The sequence below is a fragment of the Rhamphochromis longiceps genome, linkage group LG5 (assembly GCF_057381845.1).
Source record: "Rhamphochromis longiceps isolate RC_006_pf linkage group LG5, R_longiceps_female_GT1.1, whole genome shotgun sequence".
NCBI lineage: Eukaryota > Metazoa > Chordata > Actinopteri > Cichliformes > Cichlidae > Rhamphochromis > Rhamphochromis longiceps.
This window is the reverse complement of record NC_140561.1, coordinates 14781829-14795014: the sequence shown is the minus strand read 5'-3', so window position 1 is coordinate 14795014 and position 13186 is coordinate 14781829. Positions and strand designations below refer to the sequence as shown.

The window sequence follows — 13186 nt, the reverse complement described above, 5'->3', positions numbered from 1 at the left end:
TTACTATCAATTTTCTCAAAATCCATACAGTAATTTTTGCTGTGGATCACAGGGTGCAGAGTGGAGATGGCCTAGATTCATAATCCAGTGAGATATCTGCGTCACCTCTTACAGTTTTCCTGTAATCTGAGCTCAAAGATGTCAATATATAAAGTACAGTACAGTAAATTGTGCAAAGTTTACTATCAATTTTCTCAAAAACCGTACAGTAATTTTGGCTGTGGATCACAGGGTGAAGAGTGGCGACAGCCTAGAGTCAGAATACAGTGAGATATCTGCGTCACCTCTTATAGTTTTCCTGTAATCTGAGGCCAAAGATGTCAATATGTAGAGTACAGTAAAGCAAAATGGGAAGATTTTGCTATGAATTTTCTCAAAATCCATACAGTAATTTTTGCTGTGGATCACAGGGTGAAGAGTGGAGATGGCCTAGATTCATAATCCAGTGAAATATCTGCGTCACCTCTTACAGTTTTCCTGTAATCTGAGCTCAAAGATGTCAATATGTAGAGTACAGTAAAGCAAAATGGGAAGATTTTACCATGAATTTTCTCAAAAACTGTACAGTAATTTTGGCTGTGGATCACAGCATGCAGAGTGGGGGTCACCCAGAGTCAGAATCCAGTGAGATATCTGCGTCACCTCTTTCAGTTTTCCTGTAATCTGAGCTCAAAGATGAGGACATTAAAAGTATAGTTGAGTAAATTGGGTAAATTTTATTGTTAATTTTCTCTGAATCATACAGTAATTTGGGCTGTGGATCACAGGGGTGAAAGTGGAGATTAACCAAAACTGGGAGTGGATTGTGAAGTAAAATAGTGTCAGGACAGAAAACACTGCGTTTCTAAGCCAGTCGGCACCTATACCGTAATATGCGTAAGAGTAGTGCAACAACATTTTAGGTGCGGCTGGCGGGGCGGCTAGCTTGACTGCGACTTCGTAAGTGAGGGCTCACTTGACCGCAGTCGGACATTAGACTCATCGGCAGGATGATGGCTTGGCTGGGTTTCTTCTATCACCCATTCTGGGCTGTTTCGACGGCGCTACTGGCTGCTGTTGTGCGCCTGCAGATGCGAAACCGCTGGAATCCACAAGCCTGCGCCGTGCGGCTGACAGGGAAGACTGCCATAGTGACGGGAGCCAATACTGGTTGGTTGAATATTAAGAGCCACTAACACAGAGCTGCAGGCGAATTTTGCTGTTAAAATTCTGAATTCTTGAGGTCTTTTTGTTGTTTGTTTGTTTGTTTGGGGGGCTTGGGGGTTATTTTATTCTTATTTTTTTATTTATTTTGTGTGTGTGGGGGGGTTCACATTCCATGGCTATGAAGGGTTATCCACCAATTGTGATCCCAGGGTGTGTCATCACTAAATTGAGGGTCTCATTTGCAGGAATTACAGGAAATAACAAGGTAGCAGCAAGAACATGAAGAGAGGCTGTATTTGTTGCACTTCAAAAAAAAAGTATTACACTGAAAAGCGGCCGACATGCTTTGATGCTTTGATAAGATCGTGTAAAAATCTGTCAAAGATTCTGCATGACCGCGACGTAAATCGAGGCAAAACTCTGTGGTAAAATGGAGTGGTTCTAACTCCAGCTTTCATTCCTCTCAGCTCTCAGACACTTACATGTGTGCATTCAGTATCCCTGCTGTTTAAAGTTATTAGGAGGTTTTTGTGGTCTTAGAATATAGTTCCCATTGCTGTTCATCATGACCAGTACCATGATCTATGCATCTATCTATATGCATCTATTTTAAAGTCATTCTAAACCTAAAATGCTAAATCTCATTCTTCGGGAGTTGCAGTGCTGCACTAATATAGATAAGGTGACCTTGAAGCATGTTAATTGTTTACTTGGAAGTTAAAAAAAAAAAAATCAAAAAATTCCTTTTATTACTCCAGATCAAAGGGTGTTCAACAAAGTGTCATCAAAAATTTCACCTACATTAAACATTTATTCAAGGACTAACAATCTAACCTATGAGTTCTTGCGCCTTTATTAACCTTCGCTGACCCTTAAAAATGCATCCCTTTAGAGCCCTGGGGACCAAAAATGGTCCCGCCCCAAAAGTGCAATAAAAAGATTATATATTCATATTTTTTTCCACTTTAAATTGGTCAGTCTTTTAAAACTACTTCTCCCTGAAATATTCATATAAAGTTTTAATTATATTTTCATTGTTTTAACCCTTTAAATCCCAGTTTTATTACATGAGCGCCCTGTTTTTTTAGCCCCAAAAAACAAAAAACTAAATATTTTCCAAAAAAAACATTTGAAGTAATATTTGTTTGTTATTATAATTAGGCCTTTAGATGGAGCAAAGATTGGCACCAACAGTCATTTCGATCGCCTTTTATTTTTTTTGCAGGAGCGCATTTCATTGCACACACTATCGGTCCTAATCGACCACGCCCAAAAAAGTGCTATAAAAAATTTATATATTAATATTTTATTCCACTTTAAATTAGCCAATCTTTTAGACCTACTTCTCCTTGAAATATTCATGTCAAGTTTTAATTACATTTCGCGGATTTTAACCCTTTATATCCCGGTTTCGTCACATGAGCGCACTGCTTTTTTGCCCCAAAAAACATAAAACTTGAATATTTTCCAAAAAAAACATTTGAGGTAATATTCAATTGTTATTATAATTAGGCCTTTAGATGGACTAAAGATTGGCACCAACAGTCATTTCGATCGCCTTTTATTTATTTTTTTCAGGACCAGAAAATGGTCTCCAGGCGGCAAATGCTCCTCCTCTAGGCCGAAATAAGTGCATGTTGCCGGGGTAAGTCGCGACGATCACCGGGGCACGATCACCGGGGACTGCTTTTTCCAGCCCACACGTCCGATACCACGTGACAACAAATACGTCATTTCCTGTTGACTAAAAAAAAAAAAAAGCACCCTCTAACGGTCCTAGGGACCGAAAAATGGTCCCGCCCGATCAGCGGGCGAAGCCGCTGCTGCACGCCGGAAATGAGGCTTCGTTTCCCGCAGGTCTATCCAAGCAGCCCGCTGTTTTCCAGCAGGGATCAAATGTGGAGCAAGGGCGCCACCCGGTGGACAAATAAAAAAATTACAACTCTAAGGCTCATAGACCAAAACGAGACGGAGACATGAGTAATCACCAAGACATTAACGGTAATAATTCTGCAGTGAAAAATAGCGTTTATAATGGAAGTCAATGGGCCAAAAATGGTCCCCAGGGCTCTAAGAGGATGTGTATTGTTAGCTTAGCCACTGAAGCTAATTTAAGGAAGTCAGACTTGAATTTTGAAATGAAATTATGCCAAACTTTTTTTTAGAGAATTTGGCTATATTCCATTCAACACAGTGCAAATGGCTTGTAACTGAAAAACTAAAATGTACAAAAATGGTCCCAGGGCCAAAGAAGGGTTAAATCTAAAGGTAACAGAGTTGTTTAGAGAATAGGAGAAGCACTAAAACCAGTATAGTAAAAATGTAGGAGGTAGAGGCAACAATGATTAGGAAGGAGACATTCAATGTTAGCTACACACCTTTTATGTGCCGTCAAAATGTTTGATGCTTTGGATTTTCATGCCCAGCACATCACCTAATATTTGAGATGATGATGAGATGAGATCTTTTGCCCACAACCGAGATGACAGACCTTGCCGACCGTACATACAATACAAACATCACATTGGGGAGACAGGTCAGGCCAGGTAGTGAGGAAAAAAAAATTGGAATGTGCATTGAAATGTACCGAAGGGGTAGCCGCATTATGATGGTAATTGAGAATTTCAAACTGTTTTTAACACTCCGACACTGGTCTCTCAATCTCCCGTTAATAGCTGCGAGCTTCTCCGTGATGTTATTAGCCGTCGATTCTGTGGTCTTGTCACTCTTTTTTGCTCACATAGCAGATTCTGAGACCTCACGACCGCAGCCAACTGATCCGAGGTGTAATCCAGCTTCCGCCCAGAGATGTTGTTCTGAGTTGATTCTTTCCTGATGTAATCCAACATACATACGCTCAAAGGTGTTATTCTGAGCATTCACTGCAGTCGTAAGCGCCTCCAAGCTCTTAACCATGCTGCCTTCAGTGAGCCCTTTCTGAGAAGTCGCACCTGTCGTTCCAATCCCAGCGGGCAGCCTTGTGGGGATTTGAACAGCCGGTTCCGCTCTCTTAATTCTCCGATAAGCCAGGGCCAAGCCAGCTCCGATCAGCAAGAACCCTGTTATCATGGTTCCAAATAGGTAGATATCTTCAGCGTCCTCGATCGACAGTCCCGCCAGGCACACGATCCTCTGCCACCCGTCCATCGTGTATCCGGCAGGGAAAGTCCATCCAGGGCACTCGGGTTCTCCCGAGCCCAGACTTCTCGTTAAAGGGTGTCAATAGCATTCAGAGACCAGTTGATCAAATCCATAATTCTCTTTTAGGTTTTAGACACAGACTGTGAGAGAGTGTTCCAGGGAAAGTAATACAAAAAAAGACACGAGACTAGACAAGGACATAAGAACTAGCAGGGAAGATAAGGGAGAGGAGAAAAAGTGCGTCCGCCTCCTCCGAGAGCCAAAGATTTGAGTAAGCACCCTGAACATTCATGGTGAGCATGGTTGCTTACTCTTTGGTTCTGCAATTGTTTGTACAAATGTCAAAAAGACCCTTTCAGTTTCTTTGGTTTTTCTTTCTGTTTTGTTTTGTTTTTTGTTGGGGTTTTTTGTCATTATATCACAGTTGTTTTTCCTGTCATTCTAGGGCTTGATGTATAGCCTTGTGGCAAGAGTAGGACCCTAACACAGAATTTGGAAACACGAGGGAATAAAAACACAATGCCCTGGGTCATTGCCCCAGGGCATTGTGTTTTGAGTTCAAAATCCTGGATCAGTAACCCAGAGGCCATGACACGTCCAAATGTTTTATGACTTTGTCAGTCTGGAGTGATCACATCACTGTTTCCTGTGTTTTTAAAAAAAATACAAATATCATGGGGTCCCTGAGGACCTCAGTCAAAAGTATCCATATCCCTACGCAGTCTTAAGATGGATTTCTTCACTTAATGTTTGGCATGGATGTTAAACTAAAGCATCACACAGTATCAAGGGGAGTACAGTCATTTTAAAAGAAAACACTATTATATATTATTTGCTATTGTTCTTAAGGTAATTTATTCTGATGTCCCAAGGAAGTTTATGCAGTTGGTAGTCTATGCCTGTTAAATATTTCAGTAGGATGAGGGTTAAATTGTAACTTTATCCACTTTGTTACTAGGAGCCATATAATCTGTTACCATTTCTTTGGTTAAATGGATGCAAAAAAATGCCAAATTCAGCACAGTCTGTCAGGCATAAATGTGTATGTGTGCAACAACAAGATTATTCCACAAAGAGCTAAAAAATTCTGGGAAATGTCTGATTATCAACAGCCTCATTTTTTACCATTACCCAAATATGTTTTGGGGGTTTTTTAGAATACAGTCAAAGAAACACAATAGAACACTTTCAAAGTAGAAAGAGAGTAGAAACACAGAAAAGACTGCAACCATTTCAGTCTAACACACTGGATTATCTCTGTGTATATAAATATACAAATATGTGTATACTTAAACACCCATCTTCCAGCTTCTGAGGAATTAAAACACATTTTCCAGTTATGCGGGAATAAGAGCGTGGGAATAAGTGAAAGCACTGAAAACAGTAATACTCGCTTTGTGAACTGGGAGATGTGTTATAAATAACCTGCTTATTGAGTCTGTCCAACAGTTTTACTCTGAATTTGCACTTACAAAGTGACCCAAAGACAACGCCACTGTTAAAGGTGCTTTCGTAGCTCTTTGGAATGCTCGAATGCTACTGTGACCACAATAAAAGACTGAGGTAGAATATTTAGTTCAGTGCAGTGAAGGTACTAACACCGGACTGTCAGATAAACAATCAGACACAGTGGGAAAGACTCACTGTATTATTTGTGGTTTTTGTAATTTTGGTCATTATAGGAGTCTCTAAATCAAAGTTACTGATGACAATTATTACCTGATGTAGCGTTGCTTATGACTTATTTAATAAAAAAACTTAGCAACATATTTCTGACTAAAGTGTGTTTAATTAAATTTAAACAAACTGATTCCACACAACGTAACTATGGAGCTAGCAAAGAAGTCTCTCCCGTGTGTGTGTGTGTGTGTGTGTGTGTGTGTGTGTGTGTGTGTGTGTGTGTGTGTGTGTGTGTGTGTGTGTGTGTGTGTGTCTGCTACGCTGATACACTCTCTATGATGGATAATTGAAAGCAAATGACAATTAGTGGAAATGTGGAAGTGTTTGTGGTTTAGATTTGTCTTTCTGAAGTTTTCCTTGCTGCTAATTTAAATGACTTCAAAGGAAGATATCTCACTGAGTGTGTACCTTTTTAAAAATCCTCTCAGCACACGTGTTCAGCATATGTGGTGTCGAAATTGAGGCCCGTTTGTAAATTATCCCAGATGATAACATGTGCATGAAGATGACAAAAAAAATGTTGCTTAATAAAACAAGTTTGCCCATAAGCTGCAGTGGATCATCCAGCAAAAGAAGAGATAATTCAGCTCCACAGTTCCTGACCGGAACATCAAAGTCATCCACCAACCAGACGTTCGTGGAAAGTGGGAGTTGTGGGAAACCGTAAGAATTGGGACTTGATTAAAACGTGATTTAGAGTGTGTAAAGCGAAGACCCAAAATGCAGAATGCAAAGACCAAATCTAAAACAAAACGCAAGCCACATATCTCAGTTGAAGATCGTCTGAACAAAAACCCAGAATAGAAACTAAAATGTCCCATTTACATAGTAACAGTATCCAGGCAATATAGTGAAACACATGTGGCACTGTTTATACGAAGACACATTGAGGGTTGTCATGGGAAACAGGTGGGGAATGTGAAACAGCTTGAATTAATTATGTATAAAAAGACAAAGAGCACAACCAGTTACCAAAATAAAATAGGACGCCATCACTGAAATAGACAGATGTGACACTAAGACTTGACATAGAATGACATGGGGGGAAGAAAGCTGGGGGGGGGGAATCACATAAGCAACTACACTAAAACGACGCTAACAAGAATTCAAATGGAAATGAACAGAAGCTACAAACTAAAAAATCCAAATGCATGAAAATCAAATATAACAATAAATGACCCAACAAAGTCCACAAAACTCTGGGTCTATGATCCAGGATCGTGACAGGATTAGCATTAGTGTTAGAAGCCTAGTTTCTTTTATGCTGATTTACACTAATTGGGAATTCTAAACTGTGAAATGTAATTGTCCTGTAATGTTCTCTTAATAAAGAGTAGAATTTGTGTAGTAATGTAGAATTACTACATCAATTTGTGTAGAATTACACAAATTGATAATGGATGCAAATTGCAGGTCTTAAAGACCTCTACTGTGAAACCAATTGCAAGTTTGCATTTGAGAAAGTTTATCGTTAGGGCTTGATCAGGCGACCTTGAACTCTATAACCTCCTCTTCCATGGTTTACCTTTTAGCTATTTCTCTCTGCTCTCTCCTCTTTCCTTTCACCCTCAACGTGATGCAGCAGCTAGCTCTCAGAACCTGGTTAATAATAAAACAAGGTTTTTCCTTCCCACTGTTGCCAACTTCTTGCTCGGAGGTGGTTGTGTTATTGTTGGGGATTCTTTCGACACTCCAGGATCAGTTCAAATTGCCTTGAGATGACTGTTGTTGTGAAATGGCACTATAGAAATAATAAAGTTGAATTTAGTTGCAACAAAAACCTGACATGATGCTCTCAAATAAAACTGTTTCCCTCTAAGGTTTAGGAGAGGAAATATTTTCCTTTCAGTTCTAAATGTTAAAGGGGTTTGGTTGTAATGGAGAACCGTTTAAAGATTGCATCATTTCATGATATCAGTTAACCTTCCCTCAGTGAGTGAGATAAGAACAACTATCTTTTAGTAGTTTGTCCTCACGTTCATCCTCGCTTTTTTTTTTTTTTTTTTAGAAAGATTCGGGTCTTCGCCTATTTGGGTATATGTTTTAAAACCACTAATATGCGATATGCATACATATATGTGTGTATAAAACATGTCACAGTTTCTGAGCAATAAAGATCTGCTTCACTCTGCTTAAGCTGCATATCTGCAAGCAAATGCAAGAAAACACAGAACAAATGCCCAGATAATGTGAAAACTGCTTAAACTTAGAATAAAATCATAACGTTTGTTTTAGGTTTTAGACCTTATGTAAATCTGTCTTTTGATTAATCTGTTATTTAAGCATATTTCAACAAGTAATGTTTTGTTTTGTTCCACTCTGCTAGGGATTGGAAAGTTCATTGCCCTGGACTTTGCACGTCGTGGGGCTCGTGTTATCTTGGCTTGTCGGAGTGAGGCAAGGGGCACAGCAGCACTTAACGAAATTAGGGAAAAAACAGGAAACTTGGATGTACATCTGCGTCTGGTGGACCTTTCCAGTATGGACTCTGTCCGAGCATTTGCTGAGAGGATTCTTAAAGAGGAGAAGGCGCTGCACATCCTCGTCAACAATGCTGGAGTATCAGGTGATACAAGCAGAGCCGGTCCGAGGATTTCAACACAACCACCAAATCACGCTCACTGCTCATAACTAAATGAAGATGAGCACATACACACAAACTAGAAATAGGCAAATGAATTACATTTCTTATTTTATTTGAAACTGTTTGGGGAAAATATATTCAAATATGGAAAAAAAATCTAAATTCTAAAGATTAATGGCAACATTTTTACAAGATAAAAGCAACACTGTTGTACATCACAAGGTCAAACCTGGAAGAATTTGAGACAATTTGAGCGTTTCATTTGGACATTTTGTGTTAAAATAGTAATCTAACACACAATGTTGTGAGATGTAGCAAAAAAAGCTAGCTATTATAAATTATCAATGAAAATGCAGTTCTACTAAAGTTGGCGAGCAAACAGCAAGCAAGGCTTGTTCTAATGTAAAACACATCAGCTGGCCAGGGACTATATTCAATTTAATTTGTCGAAAATTAAAAGCCAGCTCTAATATGCATAACAACAAAAACAAAAACACACAAAAACATGTCTGTTTGGGTTTTTTTGTTTAGTGAGTGAATCATTGAACAACAGTTTCATCTAGCATGACAGCAGGGATTGAGGAGATGCACACAGAAATCAGGGGCCTAAACAAATGGATCATTGTCGTGACTGGATACAGAAAGCAACGCTTCGCAATAGCTAAACAATCTAGAACAGGGTGCCAAACATAAGGCCCGGAAGCCAAAATCAGCCTAATAAAGACTCCAACCAGGTCTGCTGGACGTCTTTGGAAAATTTGAAGGATGGCATATATTTTGCACCTAAACTGTATTTTCATCAATTTGACACATTTATACAGATCTCATCCACAGCCATTCATACCACACCAAAGTAATAAAGTAATAGATAAACAATAAACCACAGAAAAGCTCCTGTTTCTTTTTCACAGCTATACAATTTTGTGTGTCCGCAGTAAAATAGATAAATAGATAAATAAAATATGACAAATGTCTGTGAATTAACAAAAACTTTCTGCTTTATAATTACTGGACAGTTTAGACAATGGGCTACCAGAACTTTTTCTGTAATTTTACACATTACTTTACATTACAACTCTACAGATTTCTTTCTTTTACTACAGTAGGATTTCTTTTTTTTATGTAAAGCAAACTGAGACACGCTGTTTAATTAGCACATCTTTATCTTATATTGCCATATTTCAGAGATTAAATGTGCAGTTGAACTACTTTACACTGACATAAAGGGGAGTTTTGATGGTCGCTTACGATTAAAGTGGCACATATGTGTCCCACGATCTAAAATCAATTTGACATCTCCGATCTCGAATTTGTATGGCAGACTTTGCAGGGCAGCAACGCAAATATTTACAAGTACAATTCTGAAAAAGTTGGAATGCTGCGTAAAATGTAAATAAAACAGAGTGCAATGATTTGCAAATCTCATAAACCAATATTTTATTTTAGAAGATAGAACACGTAAACATTTAAAGTATGGGGGGGGGGGGGGGGGGGGGGTGTTACCATCCACTCTTCTTTTAACAACAGTCTGTAAATGTCTGGGGACATCGAATGCATCAAACTGCGGAGCTACTAGACTTTTTGGCAAGGATTGTTGTCCCATTCTTGTCTGATAAAGTATTCTAGCTGCTAATTTCATGATATGCCAAATATTTTCAACACTTCCCATCTTTACTTCTGAGAACCTCTGCCTCTTTAAGATGCTATTTTTATTCCCGTTCATGTTATCATGTTCCTTCATCTGTTTCTTTTTAGCACCACTATGTTCTATGTTCCATTGCCAAACAAAGCGGAGATTTGTAAATCATTGCATTATGTAAGCAGTGTTCCAACTTTCTGAAGTTGTCTTGTACTAAAACACCACACAGAGTACCAGAGAGTGGTACACGGTGTGCTAGCCTTGTGTTAAACATCAACCTTAGAAAACCTAGTCTGATTTATGACGTCAACTTTTAGATCAACTTTTAATTCTAGGGATTTAACTTTTTATCAATCAGGTTTACCAAGGAACATAACCAAAGATGGATTTGAGGAATCTTTTGCTACTAACCACCTGGGACCTTTTCTTCTCACCAACCTGCTGCTGGGTAAGACTGTGGGGTCTATTTAACACAGGGGATGTACTGTGTTGAGAAAACGAAATGCATAATACACTACTGCCTGCAATTGTCAGGTCATCCTAAATATCTGCCATTTTTTTGGTGTCTCCCCTTCTCATCGTATCCTTGCTGCCACAACGTGTTTCATATTCTTTCCAGACCTGATGAAGAGTTCGTCTCCATCCCGTATCATCAGCGTCAGCTCAGTCAACCACAAGAGGGGTAAAGTGGACTTTTCTCATTTTCACGGCAAGAACCTGAGCTATTTCATGGATCAAGTCTACAACAACACTAAGCTGCACAATATCATCTGTACCAACGAGCTAGCACGCAGACTAAAAGGCACAGGTAGGCTACAGGAAAGCAAATATTATGAATGTACAGGAGGGATCTCTGCCATTGGAAGAGCACTGAAAGAAAATAAATGACAAAATAAGAAGCAGTAACAAAAGATGGATGATGATCACATTCAGATTTAAAAATACACATAAGCCATGGCTTTATGTGATTTAAATAATAATGCACTCTGATGATGATCAGTCTTTAAAAGTTATTCTCATAGGACCCTTGTTTGTTGGGCTTCCTGCTCCTCTCTGTATTTGTATTGTTTGCCCCATACATTATACAGTAGTTTGTCTGTTTTTCTAAGAAATCTGAAAGATGAAACTGGCCTTGAATATTCATAAAATATGCTGGTAAAATACTGAGAGATTCTAGATTCTAGAAAGTATTAAACTTTCATTTTCAGTTTTTGCATCATGCTGAAAGTCAATCTCTAGCAATCATTAGAGGCTGAACGGTGGCTTGTTGGATGATGTTATTTCATTACAGAATGTTACATCCTGTGAGGCTGTGGGAGTGTGTGGACAAACTGTGAACTTCAGTTTGTACCATCAAAAACAGGCCAGCTCCATCTGCTTCACCCACTCCAGCCTCTAATACTTAGGATAAAATTAATTTCTCAACATCCTATCAAACCCTCAGTGCTTACCTTTTCAGTGACCGTCTCAGTGTTGTTTTTTGTTGTACTTTTATCATTACATAGATGTAACTGCAAACTCCGTCCACCCCGGTATTGTGATGACAGAAGTAATGAGACACTATTCGTTTTGGGTCCGTTGGATTTTCAACCTTATTGGGTTTTTCTTTTTCAAGGTAAGTTGAAACAGGCAACCAAACTAAAATAAGATACCAAATCCAGACTGTTTCAATGATGGCACAAACCAAACTGCTAAAACTAGAATAACAAGTTCAAGCGCTAAAACATTTCACATATCTGTGGTTAAGTATAAAATGAAGCTTTCCTGCTGTAGGAATCTTAGGAATCCTTTGTTCTTATTCTTTGCTTTTTTCCCCTTGTGGTTGTATCCTCATCTCTTTCATTTTTAGCCTTGTCTCTCAGATGTATACATCTGTTCTCGCATTTATATTGACATTTTAAACATGGGATAATCTGCTGCAAAGTGGGAAAAGAAAACTACAGTTAGGTCCACAACTTTTTGAACAGTGACACCAATTTTGTAACTTTACCTCTCTCAATCGCCAAAATAGATTTCATATTAAACAACTGAAGTGATTGAAGTGCAGACTTTTACATTTTCCTATCATTGTCAAAGTCTACAATCAAGAGACACCTGGAATGGAAATACAGAACGTTTACAGCACAATACAAACCACTGGTAGCTTTTAGCAAGGCCAAATGCGGCTTTGCCAGAAAACTTCTAAAGAGCCTACCCAGTGCAGTATTTGGTGCATTTGGTAATGTCCAAGGATTTTCACCCCCTTGAATTAATACTTCAGTCGGACATTGACTTAGCATTCACTGTGGTGGTGTGTAGAGGCAGAATTATTATATACTTGCACCCCCTAACATTACCTTACAATATATTGTAAGGGAAAGTTATTCATCTGTGACTTGTATCTGTGGTGTCATCCAGTGCTCAACAACTGGCTCTAACTAGGCACAAAACAGGGCTGGGATTACATGTTTTCCAGCTGCATATTTGTAGCTCTAAGGATGTTTGTTGACCTTAATTTTCATGTTTCATCTCCACCTTTCCTAATCTCCCTTTCAGTCACCAGAAGCAGGGGCAGTGAGCACAATCTATTGTGCTGTAGCAGAGGAGCTGGAGGGTGTAACCGGAAAGTATGTTGATAGCGACTGTTCCCTGACTCTGCCTATCCCTTTAGCTCGGGATGCTGCCCTCGCGGTCAAGGACTTTGAATTCTGCGAAAGACTGACATCAAAGCTCTGAAACCACTAGCTGGGAGGGTTTGATAACAAGAGGGGTCAAATTCCAAAGTCATTCACACTGCACCTACTGCCTATGCAATTCTGCCACCACAATGTCTGATTTTTACTATTTTGCCTTAAGTAATTTGCATGCACATTTTCTTTAAATAACTGTATTTTTATTAATAAAGTTTACCCAACAGTGACCACTCAGTGCAATTCTTTCTTTTTAAAGGAACATTTAGTGAAATCTTACAAGTTGTGTCTGTGTCCCTTGGGATCATTGCTAAATAGCTTGAATGA

At 39.0% G+C, this 13186-nt stretch overlaps 1 protein-coding gene across 2 annotated transcripts; it reads left to right on the top strand.

Annotated features, from left to right (window-relative positions):
- The first annotated feature begins 635 nt into the window (after window positions 1–635).
- Window positions 636–13090, top strand: LOC146669455 (retinol dehydrogenase 11). 2 transcript variants are annotated; one of them, XM_085406052.1, is made up of 6 exons: window positions 636–1149; window positions 8294–8533; window positions 10549–10638; window positions 10810–10872; window positions 11696–11805; window positions 12726–13090. In XM_085406052.1, the coding sequence occupies exons 1-6, from the start codon at window positions 990–992 to the stop codon at window positions 12903–12905; spliced, it is 843 nt and encodes a 280-aa protein (XP_085262178.1). In that variant the 5' UTR covers window positions 636–989; the 3' UTR covers window positions 12906–13090. The 2 variants fall into 2 exon arrangements, with proteins under 2 accessions (XP_085262178.1, XP_085262177.1); XM_085406051.1 differs by having other exon boundaries at window positions 652–1149; window positions 10810–10998; window positions 12726–13086.
- Window positions 13091–13186: the final 96 nt, after the last annotated feature.